Here is a 22,172-nt window from a genome sequence, read left to right as displayed (position 1 = left end):
AAGAAGACCACAATAAAGTACAAAAAGCGCGTCTGATGTATCTTCAAAAAAGTAAATTTACGTAGTACTACAGTGTGTAGTGTTGGCCCTCGCCTAACGTATTCAGAGGATCATTTATTCTTTCAAACTTCCAACTGTGCTGTATAAGAAAGTCATTACCGAAGCTCCAAAAAGAGCATCGTTCCTTGGTACACTTTCTATGCAAATATAAAGAAACCCCAAAGCGCGCCAATGCATTGCAGACAGCAGTTCGGTGTATGCATACGCGAAGCATGTGTGTGTGCATCCGGGGAGAACCCGATTCACTCTAACTTTGACTTTCGCACGGGAATCCACTGCTGACGGAAGTGAATCCTTTGTTTGGGGTTATATTTTCGACAAACGTTGAGAAACGGTGTGCGGTAATACGAGAGCGCGGCGTGCGCGTTCCATTGAATGGAAAATCCTTTTTTTCGCCGTTCCTATTTTTTATTTCCGCTGTGTGTCGAAGGACGAAATGAATGGCCAAAAAAGCGGGATGGTAATACGAGATACATTCGTGTATGAATATGTTCCTTTTGGCACTTTTGACTGCGGCACATGATTTCTGAACGTGTGTGTGTGTGCGTGTGTAGTTGCTCTTTCGACGCCATTCGAGCTGGCTTGCATGTGCGCGATGAAGGCAGGAAGAGGCTGTATGAATTCCATTTCCGTGTGTCAGAAATCCGACAACCGGCTGCTGAATATCAGCTGGTGACAACGATAGCAGTTCGGCATTATCAGTACACCGGGAAGCAAGAGTTGGCAGCAGGGGGGCCACCGGAAGCTGATTCGAAAAGCAAGGGCAGTAAGGGTAGAGAGAGTATATAGGCTACCTTTCGCAACACGAGGTTGCTTCTGGGATGGCGACAGCAGCTGCATTGCCGAATTTTTCGCCAGCACACTTCGTTGCATTACGGCTATGTGGTGCGCGTTATTTATGAGGCACTGATTCTCCATTTTTTGCACATTGTTCTGCCGTGCTGTGCCGCAATAACAGCCGACAGCAAAGAAGCGTAGAGCAGACTGTACCGAGCGAGCAGAAGATAAAATTCAATTTAACTTTCCTGCGTCTTGGGTTTGGTCAGGTCGTCATTTCGCCCGGCTTGCTTTAAAGTGTCCCCTGGCCGACCGATGGGACGCGTTCGTTGATAAATTATCGGTCCTGCCAACAGCCAGCCCGACCCGAACAATGCTTGTTTGACGAGGGTATTTGGGTTATCGAGAGCCCTACAAAATGTGTTGTTTCGCACAATGTTTGTGTTTTTTTTTTTAACGTTAACAACGAGTGGGAGAAACCACGGAAAAATGGCACCGAAGCGGAGAGTCGTGAAGCCAAGCTTTTATATCATTGGTGCGGAAGAAAGTACGTTTGATGAAAAATAATTAACCATTAATTAGCGGTTTGGTGGGGTTCGCTGGGAAATGGGAACGAAAAGGATGCAAGATATGACTATCCGATGATGTATTTTTCTTGTGCGCTCTTGTCCCGCGTTGGCTGCGGCGATGGAGAAGACGTGCTGACAGTGGGAAGACTCTCGATCTACCGGCGCATAAAAGCGTAAGTCTTCGGTGAGGCAAAGTTTTTCATTTGTTTTTCCCGCCATTGGCACTCGATAGTGGTGAGTGGTGGGTCGTTCAAAGCAGAATGTTGATTTGCGGACCAAACTTTTTTTCCAACTTTGGATCAAGGTGTACGCCCTGTGGGGTGGGATGGGGAGGGGAGGTCTGGGAGTGTTTGTAGAGTGTTTTAAATTTTAATGAAATTCTTCGTAAAAAGGAACGAAAACGGATAATGAATTAATTATGTGTTTGGTTTTTAGTAAATGAAGAACGTTTCTAGTTGAATATTGGGAGACATTTTTATGTGAAAATAATGGCTTGATGATTAATTGATGAAATTTATAGATTTGTAATTATCTTGAAATTCTTCAACAATTCCTGATAGTTTAATCTTACTATAACGCAGAGTTTTTGCAGGATTGTATGAAAAAAATATATATTTTTTTATAAATTATTTAATTTCAAATATGCTGCCTATTGGACATCTACACCCGCTCAGGTCTTGTGCAAAAAATTAGCCTTATCTCTTGTTTATTCATACACATATTATTAGTATATGTATATGAATATACTTATAACAAACCCTCCAACTCAATAATTAAGAATACAATTAGTGATGGGTAAAATTGTCAAAAATCCGAATTCGACTCCGATCCGACTTCGAAAATTACGAAACCGGCTCCGGAAGGCAGGTACGCCTAGCATTATCCAGAGCCGTTTGAAATCGTCTGGAGTTGTCTGAAATGGTCTGGAGTCGTCCGGAATCGTCCAGAGTCGTTCAGAGTCGTCTGGAGTTAGCCGAAGATGTTCAGTACAATGTTTTTGTGGTCTCCGGCTTCGACTCAGGCTAACTACGGACGACTTTGGACGACTCTGGACGACTATGAACGACTCTGGACGAATCTGGACGATTCTGGACAACTCTGGACGACTCTAAACGACTCTGTCTTCAGATGACTCCGACGCCAGGTGGAACTAGCGATTCTGAGTTTGCCACAGTCGGAATCGTATTACCAATAGCCGGAGTAGAAATGCGCTGCGCTCCAGATACCACTAAGTACAATCATTAAAAACTATAGAAACAAAACACTTGCTTCAGCCTATCATTTGCTTGTTTTTATTGCCAAAAGTAGACACCTAAAGAGGCGCGCATTTTGTCAGAACATTTGCACAAATCAAAAATGACATTTACCTCAGATTATTACATTTACGTGCGAATCCTGTTTCGCCGAAAGTGTTGTCACTGGCAGAGAAACGCCCCACAGCTAGCCACGGCGGCTGTGCTAGAACTTTTAAGCTTTTGCATCAATTCAATTACAACGTGAACAATTATCAACCGCAGGGTTTAAGAAAATTCAATTAGGCAACAAACTTTTTGGAATCTTCCCCCCGACCGCCCGCTCCGCGTGTGAGCTTGTTTCCCGCTTGTATATCATAATCCCATTTCTCGAAGAGAATGACACTCAAACCCACGCCACAGTTGCTTCCTCCTTCCGCCGTACATCAAATAAATCTGCTCGATAGGAATGTGTGTGTGTGTGTGTGCTCTATAGTTGTGTGTCGCATTTAATTTCATCATCTCCAGTTGAGGAAGAAGTCATCTCCAGCTGAAGGCCGAGGCACTCGCCTGTGATGACTTAAAAGCGGGACCGGAGACCGGATCACAACATCACAGCAGCATATTGCTCGGCCTGTGCTGCCTACCGCAAAGCGGGAGCTATCCTTTACACAGGGCGGTTGAGAAACCATCAGTTAAACTTTACTCGCACTCATTCACCTAATTGCCTCATCGCTTGATGGCAGCCACCCGTCCACGGGCGATGTGGGGTAGCGGTTGCCCAGTACTGTGTCTGGTCTGTCAGCCTAAATTATGGCTTCACTCAGGTGCGCAACCGAAGCGGTAAAACTCTCTTCACCATGGCTACGTGTTTGTATGTCTGTGCGGGCGCATCGCACTAGAGACGGAGTTCCATTTTGTGCCGAGGGGGATAAATTATTGTTTTATTTATTCCGACTGGCTGTTGTGTCTATCCCGACGGTCAAAGGCAATGGAGATGTTGAAAAAGGATTGTTTGAATTGGAAAAAGCAACTCCCAGGCCCAAGGCGCTCGTACATACTCACACACACACCCGCCCACCTGCAGGTAATGAGTTTACGATGAAAGTAAAAACAGATCCTGCTCGCGCAAAAGCTGCTGCTTGCCCTGTAATTTCACCGCCGCACAGTATCTCTTTCATTCATTATGGCTGACAAAAAAGTTTACTGCCGTGTCGGGAAAAAGGGAAACGAATCACTTTGGACATTAATTCTTTTCCCTTTGTCGGTGGTGTTTTTTCCGTGTTTATTTTGTTGTTATCTCGTCCCGTTTTGGCACAATGCAATGTGGCAAACTCAACCGAGTTTAGTAAGTTTAGAGCAGCAGTTTCCTTTTTTTTTTCTCCCTGTCCCTCATTCTCTCTGTTGCTACAAAACGCAACTGGCTGTGTAAATGCGATTAAAAACAACCTTTTCGGACGGTTCAAGGGCTACCGGACATCATGAATGAAGACCGGGAAAGACAGACCAATCGCTCAGTAACACAGCGAAGCGAGCAAAATTGCACGGGGGGAGTACACCGTTGAAGGAAGGAAAATAACGCGGCGGGAAACCGGAACGAGATTTCCGCTGCCCTCTCTGCGGTGGCGGTGGCGAGAAGCGCCCGAGTAACCGGGAAACAGCGTGAAGTCGGTGAGAAGGGCTGCCTGAAAACCCTGGTGAATGGAATCGCGTCCGATCGAAAGTTGAGCGAACTTTGCGCGACATTATTGCTTCTAATTTTAGCCGACGCGCGGTTCGTTGGTTGGAGCTCGATTAATAGAGCGATAGTGTGTAGTTTATCTTTTCTCTCTTTTTTTGTCCTTTCTGGCTGTGCTCCGCTGGTTGTGCGTCAACCGACGTCAGTGCACGCGGAAAAATGCATGCAGTATAAGGTGTGCTTTGGGGTTTTTTGTTGAGTGTGTATGGGTGCAATTTGTTTCAATTTGATATTGAAAATAAATCGCTTTCATGACGTTGGTAGTGATTTATGGAAGTTAAAATATACCATAAATAAATAAAGAAATAAATGATGTCGAGTTTGGTAGGACACACCTTAAAAACGAGGGAAAGGCATTTTTTCATACAATAACGAGTCGATCTTTGCTGTCAAATATCAATAGTAAAAGTTGTTATACTTTGTTGTCAAGGTTTTTGAAAGAGAACAGGTCGATGCGTTTAGAGTAAATTGACAGAAAGCCATGGGAAAATTTTGACAGTTAAATCGACCATTGTTTATATTTAGCGATGGACGTTGCTATGGAGTGAATGAGAGTTTTGTTCAGCATTTTTCACTTATTTCCTTTTAGAATATTAAAAGAATTATAATACCAATTAGAATATTACATGGCTGATACAATCCAAAAATCTCTTTTATCATTTGTCGCGGGGTTGTAAGCAAAGGACGGTATGCATGTTGTACCAGTGTGTGCCGATTGGATGCTTCATTTTACTCTCAGTGTTTAATTGAAAATAAATAGGACTTCTTTTACCCAGTTGGAACATCTACTGTTCTGCTCCACAAGGATTGACTGCAAGAAATTCAACCAATATAATCTTCCTAATAGTAAATTCGTCGACTTTTTCGCGTTGACTATTAGCCATTTATTTGTAAACACTGTTTCATGAAACTGTCAAAAGCGAGCTGAAAGTGCAACCTAGCAACGAGCTTTGCATCAACCTGTTCTCCTTAATAGATCTTGCTTTGTTGTATTAGTTTATTGGCGATTTGTTTTGCTTGACAATTTTTGTTCTGACAGTTTTACTGATGTTTGTTGGATTTTGTCCATTGTGGTACATGAGTTTTGTAAAATATTGGTTAAATTCTGTTTAAAACAATGATTCAGGGTATAATAAAACTATTTCTATACAATAATTTCACTTCACGCTTCCCCTACTCGCTGTTTCATATCGCTGCTCTCAGCAATAGTTGAGCTAAATGACCTGCAGCAATACATTAACCTTACCAACCCGACCATATGATCGTCGAAAGCTTTTCAACATAAAAGAAGGACTCTCTACACGCTAAAATCTGTATGACCCTTTTTTACGCCTCTTCGCGCATCTGTGCTCGAAAATTCAATTTTATCCCAATTTAGCCCCAAACAGGTGTGATCGGTTCGGGAAACTTTGAGCTTGAGTGCTTGAGCTTTGAACTATCCTTTTTAAAAGCCGGCTCTTACTTAAAAGCGGATTGGCCTCAAGATTCAATTTTGAAAACCGCTCTTTTGGTGCTAAAGATAGTACCTCTGGTGGCACTTTCAGGGTTCGGCGCCACTATCCCGAAATGCGTGCCATCTCCACCGGCGCAAAGTTCACGCACTTCAGCAAAGGGCGGCTATAATTAAAAGCTTTCGACGTTAGTTGCGGTCTCACAGTAGGTGTACATATTGTCTACCGCACGCTACATATGCCCTTACCTGTACACCTATGGCGTAAGCTGCATGGCGTGGTTTATTAATTTATTTTATATTCATTTTACAGTGAATGCCAAAAGGGAGAGTATCTTATAGGGAGCGAGCTGCGTAAGCTTGGCCGTGATGTTGATTTACGTTTATAGATAGAAAAATAAATAGCTTACTCTGTGCTCGCTTTGGGTGTACCATGGGAACTGAACTGTATTACCCAAAGGATGATTTAAGCAATGCGTAGTTTTTTTTTATATTGAAGAGAAATGTTCGCTTAATTGCATTGATGTATTGTGTATGATCATAAATTTACTTTGTCGTACTGTTGCATACAATTTTCTTTTTACAAAGCATTTTTTCTTAAATCTTCTAATCCCTTAATGTCTCCAATACTTCAATAGATCTTAAAAAAACATACACAAAAAAATACAAAACATCAAACGACGACGAAGACAAATCATTCCAAAAACTCAACCGTTTTCCATCACCGCTTACGGGCGGTTGCGGTTAAACTTTGACATATTCGACTTTTTGTTCGGTCCTACACAAATTTGGCTACGATCCCACGGAACGAGCGTTACAGCAAAAAGATAAAGAGCGAAAAAAAAACTCCCCGCTCTTCACCGCTTCTCTTTTTGCTCCTTCTGTTGACATACACACACACACATACCCAGTTTCGGCCATTTTTCATTACAAGAACGCATCGCAAAGAATTAGCCTCCCACACCTGACCCCTGCCAGGGATTGATCCGTTCCGGGGTTTCTGGTGCCTTTCTTCTAGCGCTGGCCCCGAGAGCGAGACCGAAAGTTGCAAATGTGACTCACTTTTTCAGCAACATTAGCTGAAATGTCGCACACAAATGTGGCCCAATTACTCACCCGAGCCGCTGCTCAAGCTGTGCCGACGAACCGGTAAGCTGTGCTAATGCCGTGGACAAAGTGGACCCACAAAATATGGAACACAGCCTTCAGTCAGCAGGCTGGCTGTGCCATAAACCGTGGGCCCCTCTTTCCGCCGGTCCGAGGGGCTCGGGAGGATTTTCCCGAGACGGCGGTGTAGCACGGATCGGAACAAAAAGAAAACCAACGACCCCAACCCCGACGGGGTGGGCGTACATCTTTGTTTCAAAGGCACACGCTACTGCATCCATCCAGCTGTGTGTTCTTGTCGATTTTTCAATCCTGATTAGGGATGCTTTAGTGAGGATTTGCCCGTGTACCATCCGATTCGCGCCCAAGCCGACATTTACAAGCCGGTCGGTTACAGCTGCTGGCAGTGGTTGGGTGGCGGAGTTTCGGTCAGTTCTGCAGGCGGCATTAATGTGATCTCGTTTTTCAAAAATATCCACTGCTGAACCGTTCTCATTAGGTTTGTTATTCTAATGAAACAAACCTTTAATGCAGAGCATATGTGCGGCGAGTGAAAGATTATTGGAATTTTATTTTTTTCTGGTACACTTTCACTTAGCAGTGTGTTATGGCAACTCATATTGAAATGTATCGAAGATGGAAGAAAAGTTAAAAAAAATTAACTCTTCTACCAGTTCATTTGAATAATTTGACAGCTTACAGACTTTATGGTCCTTTCAATAACATTCTACCACCTTAAAAATTCACTTAAGGTTATTGTGTATCGATCTATTCATCGGGATCTTGAGGATCCTACATGAATTCACTAAAAGTTATGATGCTTTCATTGATAGTGGATTGTGATTATAGTATAGGGATAGGGATAGTGATGGCCTTTCACGATACTAGCCAGCTTTTTCATATGGAGTTTGACAGGTGACGTCTGAAATCATGTCACTCCATACAAAACAAAACAAGTCTGCGATTTTCAGCCTTGAATGTATAAGCCTGCTCGAAAAAATGTGAAATCAAACAAGGTGTTTTCATTTATTCCAAGGTGTATTAAAGAGATCAAGTGGTGGAATCTAGAATCAAAGTGCATGTAGACCAGGTGGCCAATACAGGTCGCATAGCCAGTTTTTATAACCAAATTTGAACGTCCTTTTTTGGCAGGACGGGTGAAATCTTTTTCACAAACAGGCTTTCTGGTAACTTGACAATACACAAAACATTCTTAAAATCTTCATTTAGCAGTAGGATCGATAAAAATCAACATTCGAAAAATATAAGGTTGATATAACCTTGGCATAAGCTCACCTGTATATTACACCCACTTTGATAGCTGCTCGAAAATTGCTATACAATGTAAACAGCTGATAGGCTGAAATTTCAGCCTACGATCTTAATAGAGAAAAGGGCCCATTGTAAGTTCGGAGAAATTATAGGGATGATATAGGAAATGTTTTAAGACTTATTTTTAATTTGTTTTACTCAATTGTACATTCTTGGTCTGTTTTTTATTGAATTACTGAGGATTTATCGTTAAAATGATTTATATGCTGTTCCAAGTAACTCTAGATACCTCGAAAACTTTCAATTTACCGGGTTACTCAATGTTATCCTGTTTTATGCGACTGAATGAATTCACTTTTTAACTTTTTTCATTGTTAACGATTATCTGTTGCAGAGCATCAAACTATTTCCAAGTTCGATATGCTACGACCAGGATTTGTGATGTTCTCATTTTCACTTGGCATGCACTGGTCAGCTGAAAAAAATAACTGGTGATGAGATTTATGCGTTGCATTTAGCTTGGTCCAATTAAACTTCCTCACAGAGTTGGCCTGAAGTATTGTCATGCCATCTTTTCTACCTTTCCTTTCTTTTTTGCTGTTCGAAACATTTTAACAATCGTTTCTAGAATTTGTTCAACTCTTTCCACCGATTCAAAATTGGAAAAGTTTCGCAGTATACCCAAGAAGATTACTGTTTGTGTCGCAACTACTACAACTTTCAGCAAATCGTTCACTACCGCCGGTCGCGCGATGCATCCAGCGTGTCCGAAATACTGAACCCTGCTGCGCAATAGCACAATCTCCGCTACGTATCTACCTGGTCCTGGAGAGATTTATTGAATTTTCATTTTTCCTCCCAAAACTTGAAACAAAGAAATAAATGGTTTGTTGCTCATTCGGCATACGGTGGGTGGAGAAGAAAAAAACTGGAACCGTTTTAAGCGTGTCCACCCATTCTTGCCCTCATTGCTGTCTGGGGCGGTATGTGCGCGAATCTTCACGATGAGGAAAGATTGTTCTGGAAAATTAACCTCTACTTCAACACTGCCACATTCCGCACGATGCTGTGAAAGATGGTGAATTGCTTCTGTTTCCGGGAAATCTTGCCTACCGCTTGGCAGTCGTGGAAGCTGACAACAAACCGAAGCCGACAAGAGAGAGGGGTGCCTACTAGTGATGGGTAAATACAATTTTTTTCCGGAGTCGGATTGATCCGACGGGAAAACCCACGGACTCATCGACTCCGAGTCCGGATCACTCCGGATTACTCCGGACTACTCCGGATTACTCCGGACTACTCCGGATTACTCCGGATCACTCCGGATTACTCCGGATCACTCCGGGTTACTCCGGATTACTCCGGATCAGTCCGGATCACTCCGGATTACTCAGGACTACTCCGGATTACTCCGGACTACTCCTGATTACTCCGGATCACTCCGGATCACTCCAGATCACGCCGGATCGCTCCGGATCACTCCGGATCACTCCGGATCATGTGAATGCCGGAGTGATCCGGAGTAATCCGGAGTAGTCCGGAGTAATCCGGAGTAATCCGGAGCAGTCCGGAGTGATCCGGAGTCGAATCCAGTTATGATCCGGAGCCGGAGTCATATTTTGCGCACCGGAGTCGGAGTTGATCCATGACTCCGCTCCAGATTACCCATCACTAGTGCCTACTCGGACCTGCCATGCTGCTGCTGCACCATGATGATGATGATGATGATGACGATGATGAGGCATGGGCATGGCGATACTTATTGGGAGCTCGAGATGTAGTTTAGTAAAGCATATTTTGTCGTTATTCAATTTATTTTCCCCGTAACTCAAGCTACTGGAACAAACTGCGTTTCCGAAACAGTGTCCAGCTGGCAAGAAGTGAGCGATTTTTCGTGGAAAGTTAATAAATCGAGAGTTGCGTCAATTTCAGGGAGAGAACTTGGGAGGACAGTGTTTTCTGTGTGCTTCGGTATATTGCTATTGGATTTCTAAATAATATTAATACTAAAAATACTGTTCTTATTCAAATCATGTTATGTATTGGCATTGTTTTAAAATTCTTCATCAAAATAAATGTATCAAATGTTAAATTTGCTCTCAAAATGTAACACAATTGTCTTATTCAAAATTGCCAAATATTTCGGCTCCTTTTCCTCTTTTGAGTGTTGTTTGAAGCTCTCCTTTCTTAGCTTTCATAAAAGTAAAGCTATCATTCGCGTATAACAATAAAACACTCTAGATAAAACTTCCTTTACTCCAATATTTTTTAAGCTCCGACGTGTGCACAATTGGCTTTGTATTAATTTTGCGTTTGCCCGTAGACTGCAAAGAAAAGCCGCCCGGCCTCTGCCGAATGGATCATTTCCAAGTCATTGTGATTGACGATTTTCTTCCCTCATTTAGCGGAAGAAAACGCATAGCAGCCGGCCGGCCGGGTCGGTACAGGGTCTTGTTGTGCACACCGCGCCAGTGTTTGTGCGCCTCCGCATGAAAACCCGGGTGCCAGAAGATAAACTTTTGCTCGACAATAATTTATCACCCGTCTTGTCAGTGCCGCATGTTGTTTGTTGATGGAATTGGCTGTTGTCCTGCGTACGAAGGCAAGGAGGCTCCCCGGCTACGACGCTCCGTGACGACCGTGATCGCGTTGTCTTCGATCCTGTTGTTGTTCCCTCATGCACCACCCCTCATTTCTGTCCTCATTGTAGATATCAGTGTGTAGGAGACATCATCATTTGAAGATTAATTATCCAGCAAATGCACACCGCAAGGCAGTTGGGGGAACGCGGATGGTGTCTTGCTTGTTTGTGGAGCGTTTGCGAGGAGGAAACTGTCTCCAAGAATTCCACCCGCGAGTTGTGGAAGTAGGGGGAAAAATTAACTTTTTGTCTCTGGTGCTACTTTTATGAGTAAAATTTCCCATCTCGTCGTGTGTAGCGTCTTTGAGCGCTATAGCTTAGCGAGCGAGCTCTATTGCTCGCCGCCACGAGCTTTAACTTTCCTTTTTTGTGTTTGAAAATGGGATGATTTCTTCACCTTTCGCCGAAGCAAGAACAAACGCTTAACCGATATAACTCTACCGCTTAGCACAATGGCTACAACACGGGCGACAGCAGCAGCAGATCCGACTGCTGCTTGTGCGGCCATGCGCGTTCCAATGATTGATTTATTGTTGGTTATAAATAATCCTTAGAAGGAACGCGGAAGAAAGCCATCCTGCTCGGGGGAAGTTTTCCGTGAAAGAGTCGTTAAAGACGACGGGAAGCGCGATTGATTCTACTTTAAAGACAGGCGGTCCCTAGCTGTTCGACGGTCCTTATTGGCTGTCGAGTTTATTGGAGCTCTTTTAGTACTGCGTGTATTTCGTTTAAAACAGCGGTTTAACGCACTTCACTGGAGTAGGTGGCAAAATGGAAGAGTTAGAGTGACATACTTAACCATGATATATGTATGTATATGTTGTGTATATCTGTTAAATTGGATCCATAAGCCATTTATATTCTTGTGGATATTCTCTTGAAACACAATTATAAAAACTGTTTTGGAGAGATTATGTTAATTCAATGTCCTATTCATCACGCTGGATTACAAAAGCTGAGAAATACATATACAATAACCAGAATGGGACATTAAAACGACATTAACCAAGACCTTTTACATTCGCCTCAGCGAGTTCTCTCTTCTTTCGTCAAGGAACTCTACAACATCCGGAAGATACTAAAGCATGTGTGTTAGAATGATAAAAGGGAAAGATGCTTTATTCGAATAAGATAACTCGATTATTATCGCATTGAAGTCTTCGTTACTGTTTTGTATACAATTTCCAGTGTATCTACAACGATGCTTGACGATGTCATTTATTCCTCAGGAAGGACAATATTTTAAGTTTTAAATATTAGTTTCAATACTCATACTAAATTCATTTCATTTTTGTTTTTACTTTGACTTTGATTTCCTTGGGAATCATCCTTATGGATGTTCTCTGCATTTGACTGTCATTGGGGGCTTTTACGATATTAGCCTGTTTTAAATGGACCCGTTTAACCTGTTTATTTGCTGTTTATATAGAGTTTGGGCGGTCCCGCCGTACAGTCGTCAACACGAACGATCCCCGTCATGGGTTCAAGCCTAGAATGGACCGTGCCCCTGTAGCAAGGATTGACTATCCGGCTGTGTGGTAATTAATTAAGTCTCGAAAGCCTGTATAGGCCGGCATGTCCGCGTAGGTCGTTACGCCAAATAGAAGAAGATGGAGTTTGACAGTTGGCAGCTGAATTAATTTCAACATTCCATACAATACCACACTCAAAACAAGCCTGCAATTTTCAGCCAACATTAAAAAGTGTGAAACAATAAAAAAAAAACCTAATAATTAAACGGTACAAAAGGCTACTGTTCATCCCTGCTACCTTATTTCCCCATTCATTGTTAGTTTGTTCATTGCGAGCAGCAAAACAAACACTTTTTTTCGCGCTCGATGGGCGTGCAAGCAATTTTGCTAATGCATGCTTCTTGTATCCATCTTCACTGTGAGCTAGCTACATAAAAAAGAGGAGCTTTACCGAGTAGATTTACACCATACACCATGGATTTACATACCACATACACATCAGACAAAACAAACAAAATATCCAAAACAGATCCCACGGTTACTGATATTTATTGCAAAATTATCCCAAATCGCGCTGTGCGCGTGTATTATCGTGTGTGAGAGTGTGCGTGGGTGTGTGCATCATACATCATCTCCAGTGGCAACGATTAAGTTCAACTTCTCGCCAAACTTATCGAGAGATTGATGAAATGATTGCGTTCTTGCGTCTTTGTCCCAGGAGACACATCGATACGGAGACACACTGGGAAAAGAAAGGAAACACTACGCCACACAGCAGACAAACAAGTTCATCATCGTGTTTAGTGTTGTGATGTTGCAATCTGCCGCAACAACAAAAAAAACTCCCACCGGACTATCATGATCATCATCATCAGCAGCACCAAGCTGGGCGACACTCTGATCCTATGAGGTCACACACAACGTCCCGTGGAATGGAAATAGAAATATATTGCGTTGCGTTCGTTTCGTTTTGTCGTTTTTTTCACCCTGCGTTGGCTCTTTTGTGACCTGTCCCTGCCCGTTGTGGTTGGCTGGCTGTACGTGAACGTCTCCATTGTGCTTTGTTCCGATGGTTCCCGGGCCCGGGGGTGGGAGGGATATGTATGTCACACTGAATTCCTGTATCTGGTTTTCTGCATCAACAATAATAGAAGCGAAAGCACAGAACATGATGGTAACCGCAACCTGTTCCATGTTTTCCATGGCATCGGCCGGGTCCTTGGCGTTTGGCGGCGGTATGTGTTCTTTGTGTTGGTGGATAGTATCCCCCCATCCGTCTGCCTGTTCGGCTGCGCTTTGCTTTTGCTATTCACACAACAACTGCAGAGTTTTGTGTTCTACTGTACACCGTGCTATGTTCGTTCGCCGTTATCACCGTTGTCCATCTTTCTGGGTGTGGATCTAACAGCGCGTCCCAAAGTCCTTGCGTGTGCATTTTACCTACAAGCGGAGGGAAAATAAAGAAATTGTTCAGCCCAGAATACGGTCGTAACGAACGATTCCGCGGTCAATCGGTCACCATTCGGAGTGTGACATCACTTCATTGTGCACATCGGCACTCCAACCAACCAACGGTAGGTGGGTCAGGCCGGGCGGTTCGCAGGTCAAGGCGATTCATTCGCCTGCCGTCGGCCACGTGCTGTCTGGTGGGAAAGAAGCATATTTTTGCGTTAAACTTTGAGCACCGACAAACACCGGAAACGCTTGCGCGCGCCTTTGTGTGTGTGTATATGTTAGTGTGGCTAAGGAATGCCACATTGTGGGAAGCAAATTAGGGCTCGCTGGAACTACCCCCGGTGGTCCGGTCCGGGATTCTAACCTTTTGTTTCCATTCGGCTTTCGCACGTGCGTGCGCGCCCGACTGTGATAAGAAGATGCGCCAATTCATCATCCTGCCACCGACCGGGCCGGCGGCGGCATACAGTGGTTTGGACCGAACGGGTGGCGCGGATGGTTTGCATGATAAAATGTTGCGTGTCTTGTGTGGGAGTCGGCAAATTCGTCGGTTCTGTTTTTTCTTGTTGTATTGCTTTGCTGCCGAGCCGACAGGAGGAACACCGGACTGTGCAGCTAATTCGGAAAAGGCTAACGAATGTGTACGGTAGACGGTACATGGTCATATTAATTATGCGTTGTTTGGATAGGATTAAATTGATTTATTTCGTGTTAGATAATCTTTGGTGCATATTTCTTTACGAGTAGAAAATGGGAAGAGTGTTTTGAGAGGCGCCTTTTCGTGTGGGGAATGTATTTTGAATGCTACTAAGCGTGTGATTGCTACTCAGAATACTTGTGGAACCAAAAAGCTTGTGGTAGCATTATTCATACCCTATTTTGCATTTGTTTGCGCTATACAATTCACTACAGAACTTGGGAAGAATTAGCTTAACGAAACTTAACGACTTAAACCACACCAATGAAATGTATATAATATTATCCTATATTGGAATTTTTCATTGTTGTATGCTTAGTTTGGTGTAGAGATAGGGAAAGTTGGCCAAAATCTAGAATCGACTCCGATCCGTCTACAAAAATTTCGTAACCGACACCGGGAGGTATGTCCGGCCAGCATTATCCGGAGCCGTCTGGAAACGTCGGGAATCGTAAGGATTCTTTCGAAGTCGTTCGAAGTTGAAGTCGTCCGGAGTCGGAGTCGAAAAACGTTGGAAGCCATCTGTTAGAAAACGAAGCGGAAACATAATTTAATGCCGAACACTTCGATAGTTTTAGTTTTACTCGTAAGATGTTGCCAAAAAATTGGTCTCTTTATTCCGCTGGTTATTTGGTAATACTCTCGCGGTTTGTCTTTCGAGCCCTTTTTATGCTATTTTGTTGCATATTCTCTCTCTTTTCTCCTCTGTTTTCCTCTTTTCGCTCTTCCTAACGATAATATTGACAGGTCGTTGGAACCATCCTAAGCCGCTGTTATAAGGTTCCAACACCATCTATACTGAGAAAATCTCTATAGTGAGAAGAACCGTAAATCATCTCACGTGTCACTGTTGTTGTTTAAGAAGTGCACGGCCAAAGCAAAAGACGAAAAAATCCAAACGGAATGTAATGCCGGCCTGGCAATGACCGACTTGGGGCGACTCCGACTCCGAGATTCTTTCTGATTCCGGCCAATTCCAGCCGATACCGACTACGGACGTTTCTTACTTCGGACGACTCCAACTCCGAACGACTTCTGATGACTCTGACACCGGGCTCTGGTCCCGATTTTTGCCTTTATCGAAATCGGACTTACAGTAACCGGAGTTGGATCGAAGTCCTGGGTGCGTTCCAGAGAGCACATCACTAGTTTGCTGCAATTGATGTAAGCACTCCAAAGAAGACATGCTGGAATGGGTTGTAAAGCTCATATGAACACTCGCACATTAGAGTGAATTAGAAAAAAGTTTTTGCGTACGGAATAAAGCTTTGAATTTAGCTAGCTATTGAATTTTAAAAAAGCTGCTTGTAAACGGAACGGAAAATTATGTACCAAAACATTGTCTAGCTTTCCATATAGTATTAAGTTAGAATTCTATATTCTTTTTCGAGTATAGTTTTATTTTCCATTGTCTTCTTCTTATATTTGTGTAACGTCCTACGCGAACCTGCCAGGATACAGGATTTCGAGACTTAATTCATTACCACACAGCCGGATAGTCAATCCTTGCTACGGGGAGACGATCCATTCTAGATTTGAGCCCATTACGACTGTGCCACGAGACCACTCGAGACGTTTTTTCATCGTACAGTTGATGATTTTTGGAATTTAATCCATGCTACTACCAGGATTGTTGTTTACATTGTAACTATTTGGATAACATCATCTTGTTGAAGCGACCATCATTCTGAGATTACAAAAAACTATTGTGGATGAAATCGTTTGATGCAAGGGTTACGAGCCGCACTGAGAGACATCACAATCAGTTCAGCTCAATCATGGACAGCACAGTTGTGTTAAACGTTTCTTGCAGCTACAAAAAATCCATTTTCAAAATTGAATATCCTGCGAGCAACTTTTTATCGCCTCACAATGTATGCAATAGCACTCTTCTTCCTAGTATGTGCAAAAAATTCTGCCCCTCAGCATGAAACCATTACACACAGCACAGCAACTGGCAACCTATTCACTACAGAGCGAAAAGAACTATCGCCCTTCGCTCCCTACATTCCACGCCGTGTTCCGGTACACATGTGAACATAGATCGCTCGCCTCCCCCCCTCCCCCAGACATCCCGTGAAAGCTCTCTTTGATCAGACAACGGCACGGGCCGACGCTTGAACTGTTCAAACAATTTAATCATCGGCAGATGAACGATCTTAGCTGTGTCATCAGCGCGATTGGATGAAATTGATTCCCCGCATCCCCCCCCCCCGCCCGCTGATTCTTGCGGCGCTGATTAAGCGAGAAAGGCTTCGCCGAACGCGCCTGCCTTGGTTACAAGGCAGGAATGTTGCGCTAGAGCTTTTCCACGAATTACATATTCCATTCGCCCGTTCAGGCCGCTTCCCCCATCCACCCAACCCTCCCAGCGCGGTAGCGCGTCCTATTAATGCACACTGGACAAGGGTAACAATACAAAAAAAAGAACGTCGTGAAGAAACTTAGCACCATACTGGCCAAACGGGGAAACAAGAAAAAGGCTGGAAGAAAAACAGACAGAGCAGCGTCGTCACCATGGAGCGACCACCCGCACGATGGATCGATGCTTCTCGTTTCCTACCCACTTACCCCGGGCACTACTCCTACCTCCAACCCTCCTGGTGGTGGAATTTCACTTTCAAAACTCATTCGCCATCATTGCCGCGAACCACACAGTGTGCCGTTCTGTGGGCGGCAGGGTTAGCGTAAGGGCATGCCGAGCAGCGGCGTCTTCTTCGTTTCGCGGAAACGGACCGCATACTAATGAAACAAAGTGCGAGATCATCGCTACTGCATTGCAATAGTTGCAGATTGCTATACAGCGAACAAAAAAAAAGCTATAATGTTTCCGAGTCATTCGTGCCCACTTCCCCTCCTTCGGGTCGGCTGTACCACGTCCATCACCATCACCATCACCCAGCATTAATGGTCTCGCTGTGCGGGTCGTTCTTCGTTTTATTCTTGTCGTTTAAATTTCATCGAACCAAGCTACCAGTCGCTTTGGCAGCTTGGCACTTGGCACCCGACGCCCTCGCCTCCCTGCCATCCCACCCCGGTATCCCGACAAGTTTCATAATTTATCTTCACACTCACACTTTTTGGGCTGGGAGAGTACACCCATCATAAATAGAAAATTTAAGTACCGAGCACGCGAACACGATCGAACCGTTTGCCGTTTGCCATTAAGGCGGTCAACGTAATGTGACTGTTTGACAATTCCAATCGGCCAATCGTTTGTACGGGCGCTCGTGGGGTGCCGCAGCGCGCGCCCCGTACATGGTGCGCCGAACATGGGCCACCAGGCGTCTCCATTAGGGTTGTCCATTAAAGGAGGAAATGCATCGCGTGCCGGTTGACTATCAATTGGTGGTTTCGTACAAAGTGCCCCCTCGGCTGGGCTGTCGTGCGGGACAGTGAAAAATGCATTGGTCATTGATGTTTGTGCGGTCACCTTTTCGGCGGCTAGTGGCGCAAATGGTGCGAATGTTAGTATTACAACGGAATGATTAAGCAAGAAAACTATGTTCACACTATCCGCATCCATCGTGCGTTGTGCGGGAGAAAGGGGGTGGAATTGTTTGCGCCCGAACGGCAGAAAGCGGGGTAGCATTTTTGAGTGACAGCAATTAATGTTTTCACTTGCAATGCAATTAATGTCTTGTCAGTGTATTACAGGCGTTCGGCACGAACGCAAAGTTTGACGTACTATTTGGGCATGGGTCGTTATTATTGTTTGGTTTGTAATTTGTGTACCATTCAAGACAGTTTTATATAGTTTTGCAAAGGCACACTGTTACAGCATTCAAGGGGTTTATGAAATAAGCATTTGAATGGTTGCATAATTGAAATAATATATGGGATATATGAGCATGTTCACAATGGACGGCCGTACTATGGTTATGTTGTTCCGATTCAGAGAACGCTTGTCCTGATCATACTTTGGACAACCTAAGAACTCTTTATAAAGGCTCGACCATCATCGTTAAATCAACTTTTTTATACACAGCACACTTACAGAAAGAAAATTTTGGAAATGGCTAACGAATATCCAACATTTCCCTGCCAATATGGAAGCCAATATGAATTGTTTTAATAGAGCTTGGAGCGTATGTGTAACTTTTTTCCTATTTAATATTCCTATTAAAAAATACTTCATACCATCGGTGCGAATGTCGAACAATAGCTAATCAGAATTCAATATTTTTATTTAAAAAAAAGTATTTTTCGATACCAATGCAATCAAACAAGCTAATTAAATATTGATAAACTTCAAAAACAGCATACAAACAATTAAAAATATTTCAATATTTTCAAGAAACACATGGAGCTGTCAAATTAATAGGAATCACGTCAAATTTCCAATTTGTACCTATTCGTATCGTTACAAATCAAATTTATATGCAAAAAAGGATTTATTCTTAGCAAGGTTCTACTCCTACTTGGCGTAACGGCCTACGCGGACATTCCGACCTATAATGGAGACTTTCGAGACTTATTAAATACCAGACAAATTAAATTTAATACGAATAGTCCTTGCTACAGAGAAAAGGTTCATTCTAGGCTTCAACCCACAACAGCCATGTTGTTAAGACGTGCGTGTTGACGACTGTACCACGGGACCGCCCTTAGCAAGGTTCATGAGGTGGAGAAATACATATTTTCTACTGAAAACTATAGTAATATGGCACCCTTAATCGTCTTTAACCGATTAATTACAATATTGATTGTTTTAGGAATTTGTAAAAAAAAATCGTATTGAACGCGACTTGTTTCAATGCCTTCAATGTGCTATAATTATGGGTTTCTGCAATATTAAACTAATTCTGCTTACTTGACATGTTGGTTCGCGTTGTCAAATGTCACCAATAATTCATGTCAAATCACATATCATATAAATACAGCTCAACTATGTACTTATGCCTTCCGTCGGTAATATACTGTCCAACACAAGCAAAACCGTGCAACTTTGTCCTATTCAGGACCCCTGGGATGTGAACATTAGCCATTTGCTGTAACTGTCACGCTAGCACCACCAGCGCCGGGTTCGAAAGTTCGAAACGAGAGCATAACTCTAGTGCCAGCCCCAGCCGTAGTTATTTGACTATTTATTTTCTCTTTCCCTCCTAATGAACACCCTTCTCCTCCGTTTGGTAGCAAAAGTTAAATTGAGCTCGCGTAATACCACGAACTAATACTCTAATAACCGGAGTGATTGCAAGTGGCAAAAGTGGGAAAAAAGTGAATTCAGGAGAACAAACAAAAAAACCGGTGAAAGTAGGAAAAACTCTTACACAGACACTCATACAGCGAGACAGGTGTGTGAAGTACGTCATCCCGTTCGACGCTCCGCCCCGGTTTTGTCTGCTCGTTTGCGCGTTCCATGACAGTGCGTCGAATGTGCGGGTAAAATGATGTGGCACTGCTTCTGCACCGCACCAAACACTGCTAGCGAACAGCGCGAATGTGGAAGTAGTAGTGGTGGTAGTAGCAGCAGCAGCAGCATCAGCAGCATTAGTAGTGGTGCCAGTAGTGGTTGTGGTCGTTCGGTTACTGCCCAGCTACCCGTAGGCCGTCGCCGGTGGCGCTGTCGTCGGTCCGGTACGAACCAGTGGCAACGGCACCGGACAACACCACCACCCCCATCCGGTATCGGGGCGTCCGGCCAAAGTAGTGAGTGCGTTTATTGGAAAATAGTGCCGGAAACGGAGCCAGCTTCCTGCCAGCGACGTAACAGGGGGCCCTGATGGGCCAGAGCACTAGCATGTGTCGTTTCAATGGTTGTCGTTACAAGCGAAACAAGCAAGGTAATTTCCGCTAATCTTAAACGCCATTCTCCGTTCCGGCTACATACATACACATACAGCTTGGTTTGCTGCCGTCTGTGCGGACCATTTCCGTTTCCGTTTTTTCCCCCGAAAGGGGTTGGATTTGGAGTAGAAAACGCAACTTCTTCGTGTCAGTCGGGGTGTGTGTGTAAATGCTGTGTGAAATCTGTAAAGCAGGAAACTTCCAACTCCCCCCGAGTCGTACGGTTGGCTTTTCTTTCTACAGAGTGCAGCGTGGTTCGTGCAGTGGATCCTTCCTCACCAAAATAACACGGCAAAGGGATGAGAGTTGGCTCGGTGTTGCTGCTGGCCATCGGGATAATAAATTACACTTTACCGGTTTTGCGAGCACACACCGGGCCTTTATGTTCGGCGTTCAATTCTCGGGAAGCTGTGTGCACGCTTCGAGCGCAATACGATCATATTTCCTTATTTTGGGGCGGATGAACAAAAAAAAGGGAAAAAAGAACGCAAAGGGAAAACAATAGCTCCATTGAACCACAAACATTTCTCGCAACTAAGCGATACTTTATCGGTATGACTAAATTTGATCCTTGCAAAATCATTTCGGCCACGTTCTCGCGTTGCTATCGGTAGAGCGGAATTGGTGAAACAGGGAATCCCTTGCTCACCTCGTCCGAATTCATTTTGACTATTCACCTGAATCACGTGCACAATGGGGGGACGGGGGGACGGTCAGGGTTGTGCAAACAAAGCCGAAGAGTTTGGTGCGCTGGTCTCTCCATATCGATTTAACCGGTACCGGGCGTTCCGCACTACCTTGGATACCTGCGAGAAATTCGAGCTTTGAAAGTGAATACGCTTCCACCGAGACACACTCTCTGGCTAATGTGTCTGTGTGTGTGTGTGCATTTCGATTGATCTTTGCCAAACTGTTTTCGCAACCTACCTACGATCTCCATCGCCCCCCTTTCAAGACTTCTGCTCCCTCGGTACCGGGGGATTGGAAATGTTCTCGCCACGAAACACGAAACATTATGCTGGACAACATTTCCGTTGTTTCAGAGCTTCTCGGGTGTGTGCTGTGCTGTGCGGAGGGAACGGTGAAGGAGAAGGGTATCATGTTTTTCTGCGGCGGCTCAAAACGGTGAAACTTTTGTTGTCTCAGATGATAAGACATTGCACACTTTCCCAAGCTCTTGCTACCAGCAGGGCACGAGGGCTGTTGGCTGTTCTGCTGGCGTAGGAGACAGATATTATTTTACTGCACGCTTGAGATCAACTTTCTCCTCCAAGAGAATTTAAACTTGCTAGTACTTTTGTGAAGCAAATGAAGATTAGGATCAGCAAGTTTTCGGTGGAAAAATGTATTAAATTGCCTTTAAGAAATGAATGTACATTCTTTGAAATCAAATGTGACGTACAGGACCTTTTCCGACGGTTCCTTTTTACGCCACTCGTATAAGAATATGTTTACTTGTTGTTTTATTTATCAGATTTTTGATCTACCTGAATGCGTCAGTAATGCTTAAAACACAAAAATACTAACTCAATTCATAAAAATTAAGACCAAACGCTAAGGACATTTAATTGTCAAATGGGTAGATAACAAATAACAAATTAACATTGCAATCGTCAGGTTGCACGTTATGCTGTTACCTTAGTATATCTTCGAATGTTTCTAGGGAGAAATTTAAGTCAAATTAACTGTAGTGTTCATCAATTTCCTACAACACATTTTTGAAAAAGCCAAGTAATGGTTTTGAATATATGATAAAGTAATCAAAAACACTCTTTTTTTTATAGATACAGTATTTTTCTATAGGGACATAACATAAACATAAAAGCCTAAAATAAACTCATACATTTTAAAGTACGTGTGGATCTAAAATTCATGCATCGTTATAAACCCAGCCAATCATATAGAATCGGAA

The 22,172-nt window shown here is 43.6% G+C and overlaps 1 protein-coding gene across 12 annotated transcripts in view; it reads left to right on the top strand.

Annotated features, from left to right (window-relative positions):
* Window positions 1-22,172, top strand: part of LOC120903503 (dual 3',5'-cyclic-AMP and -GMP phosphodiesterase 11-like) — a 101,119-nt gene that overhangs the window by 46,512 nt on the left and 32,435 nt on the right. For 2 of the 12 annotated variants that reach the window (XM_040312976.1, XM_040312975.1), the window contains exon 2: window positions 19,607-20,256. The exons of the other annotated variants lie outside the window; for them this stretch is intronic. In XM_040312976.1, coding sequence (XP_040168910.1) covers window positions 20,196-20,256 — 61 coding nt within the window. In that variant the 5' untranslated portion in view covers window positions 19,607-20,195. The remainder of the gene's footprint in view (window positions 1-19,606; window positions 20,257-22,172) is intronic. 12 annotated transcript variants of the gene reach the window in all.

Source organism: Anopheles arabiensis, chromosome 3 (assembly GCF_016920715.1).
Source record: "Anopheles arabiensis isolate DONGOLA chromosome 3, AaraD3, whole genome shotgun sequence".
Taxonomy (NCBI): Eukaryota; Metazoa; Arthropoda; class Insecta; order Diptera; family Culicidae; genus Anopheles; species Anopheles arabiensis.
This window is presented reverse-complemented; position numbering and strand designations above follow the sequence as displayed.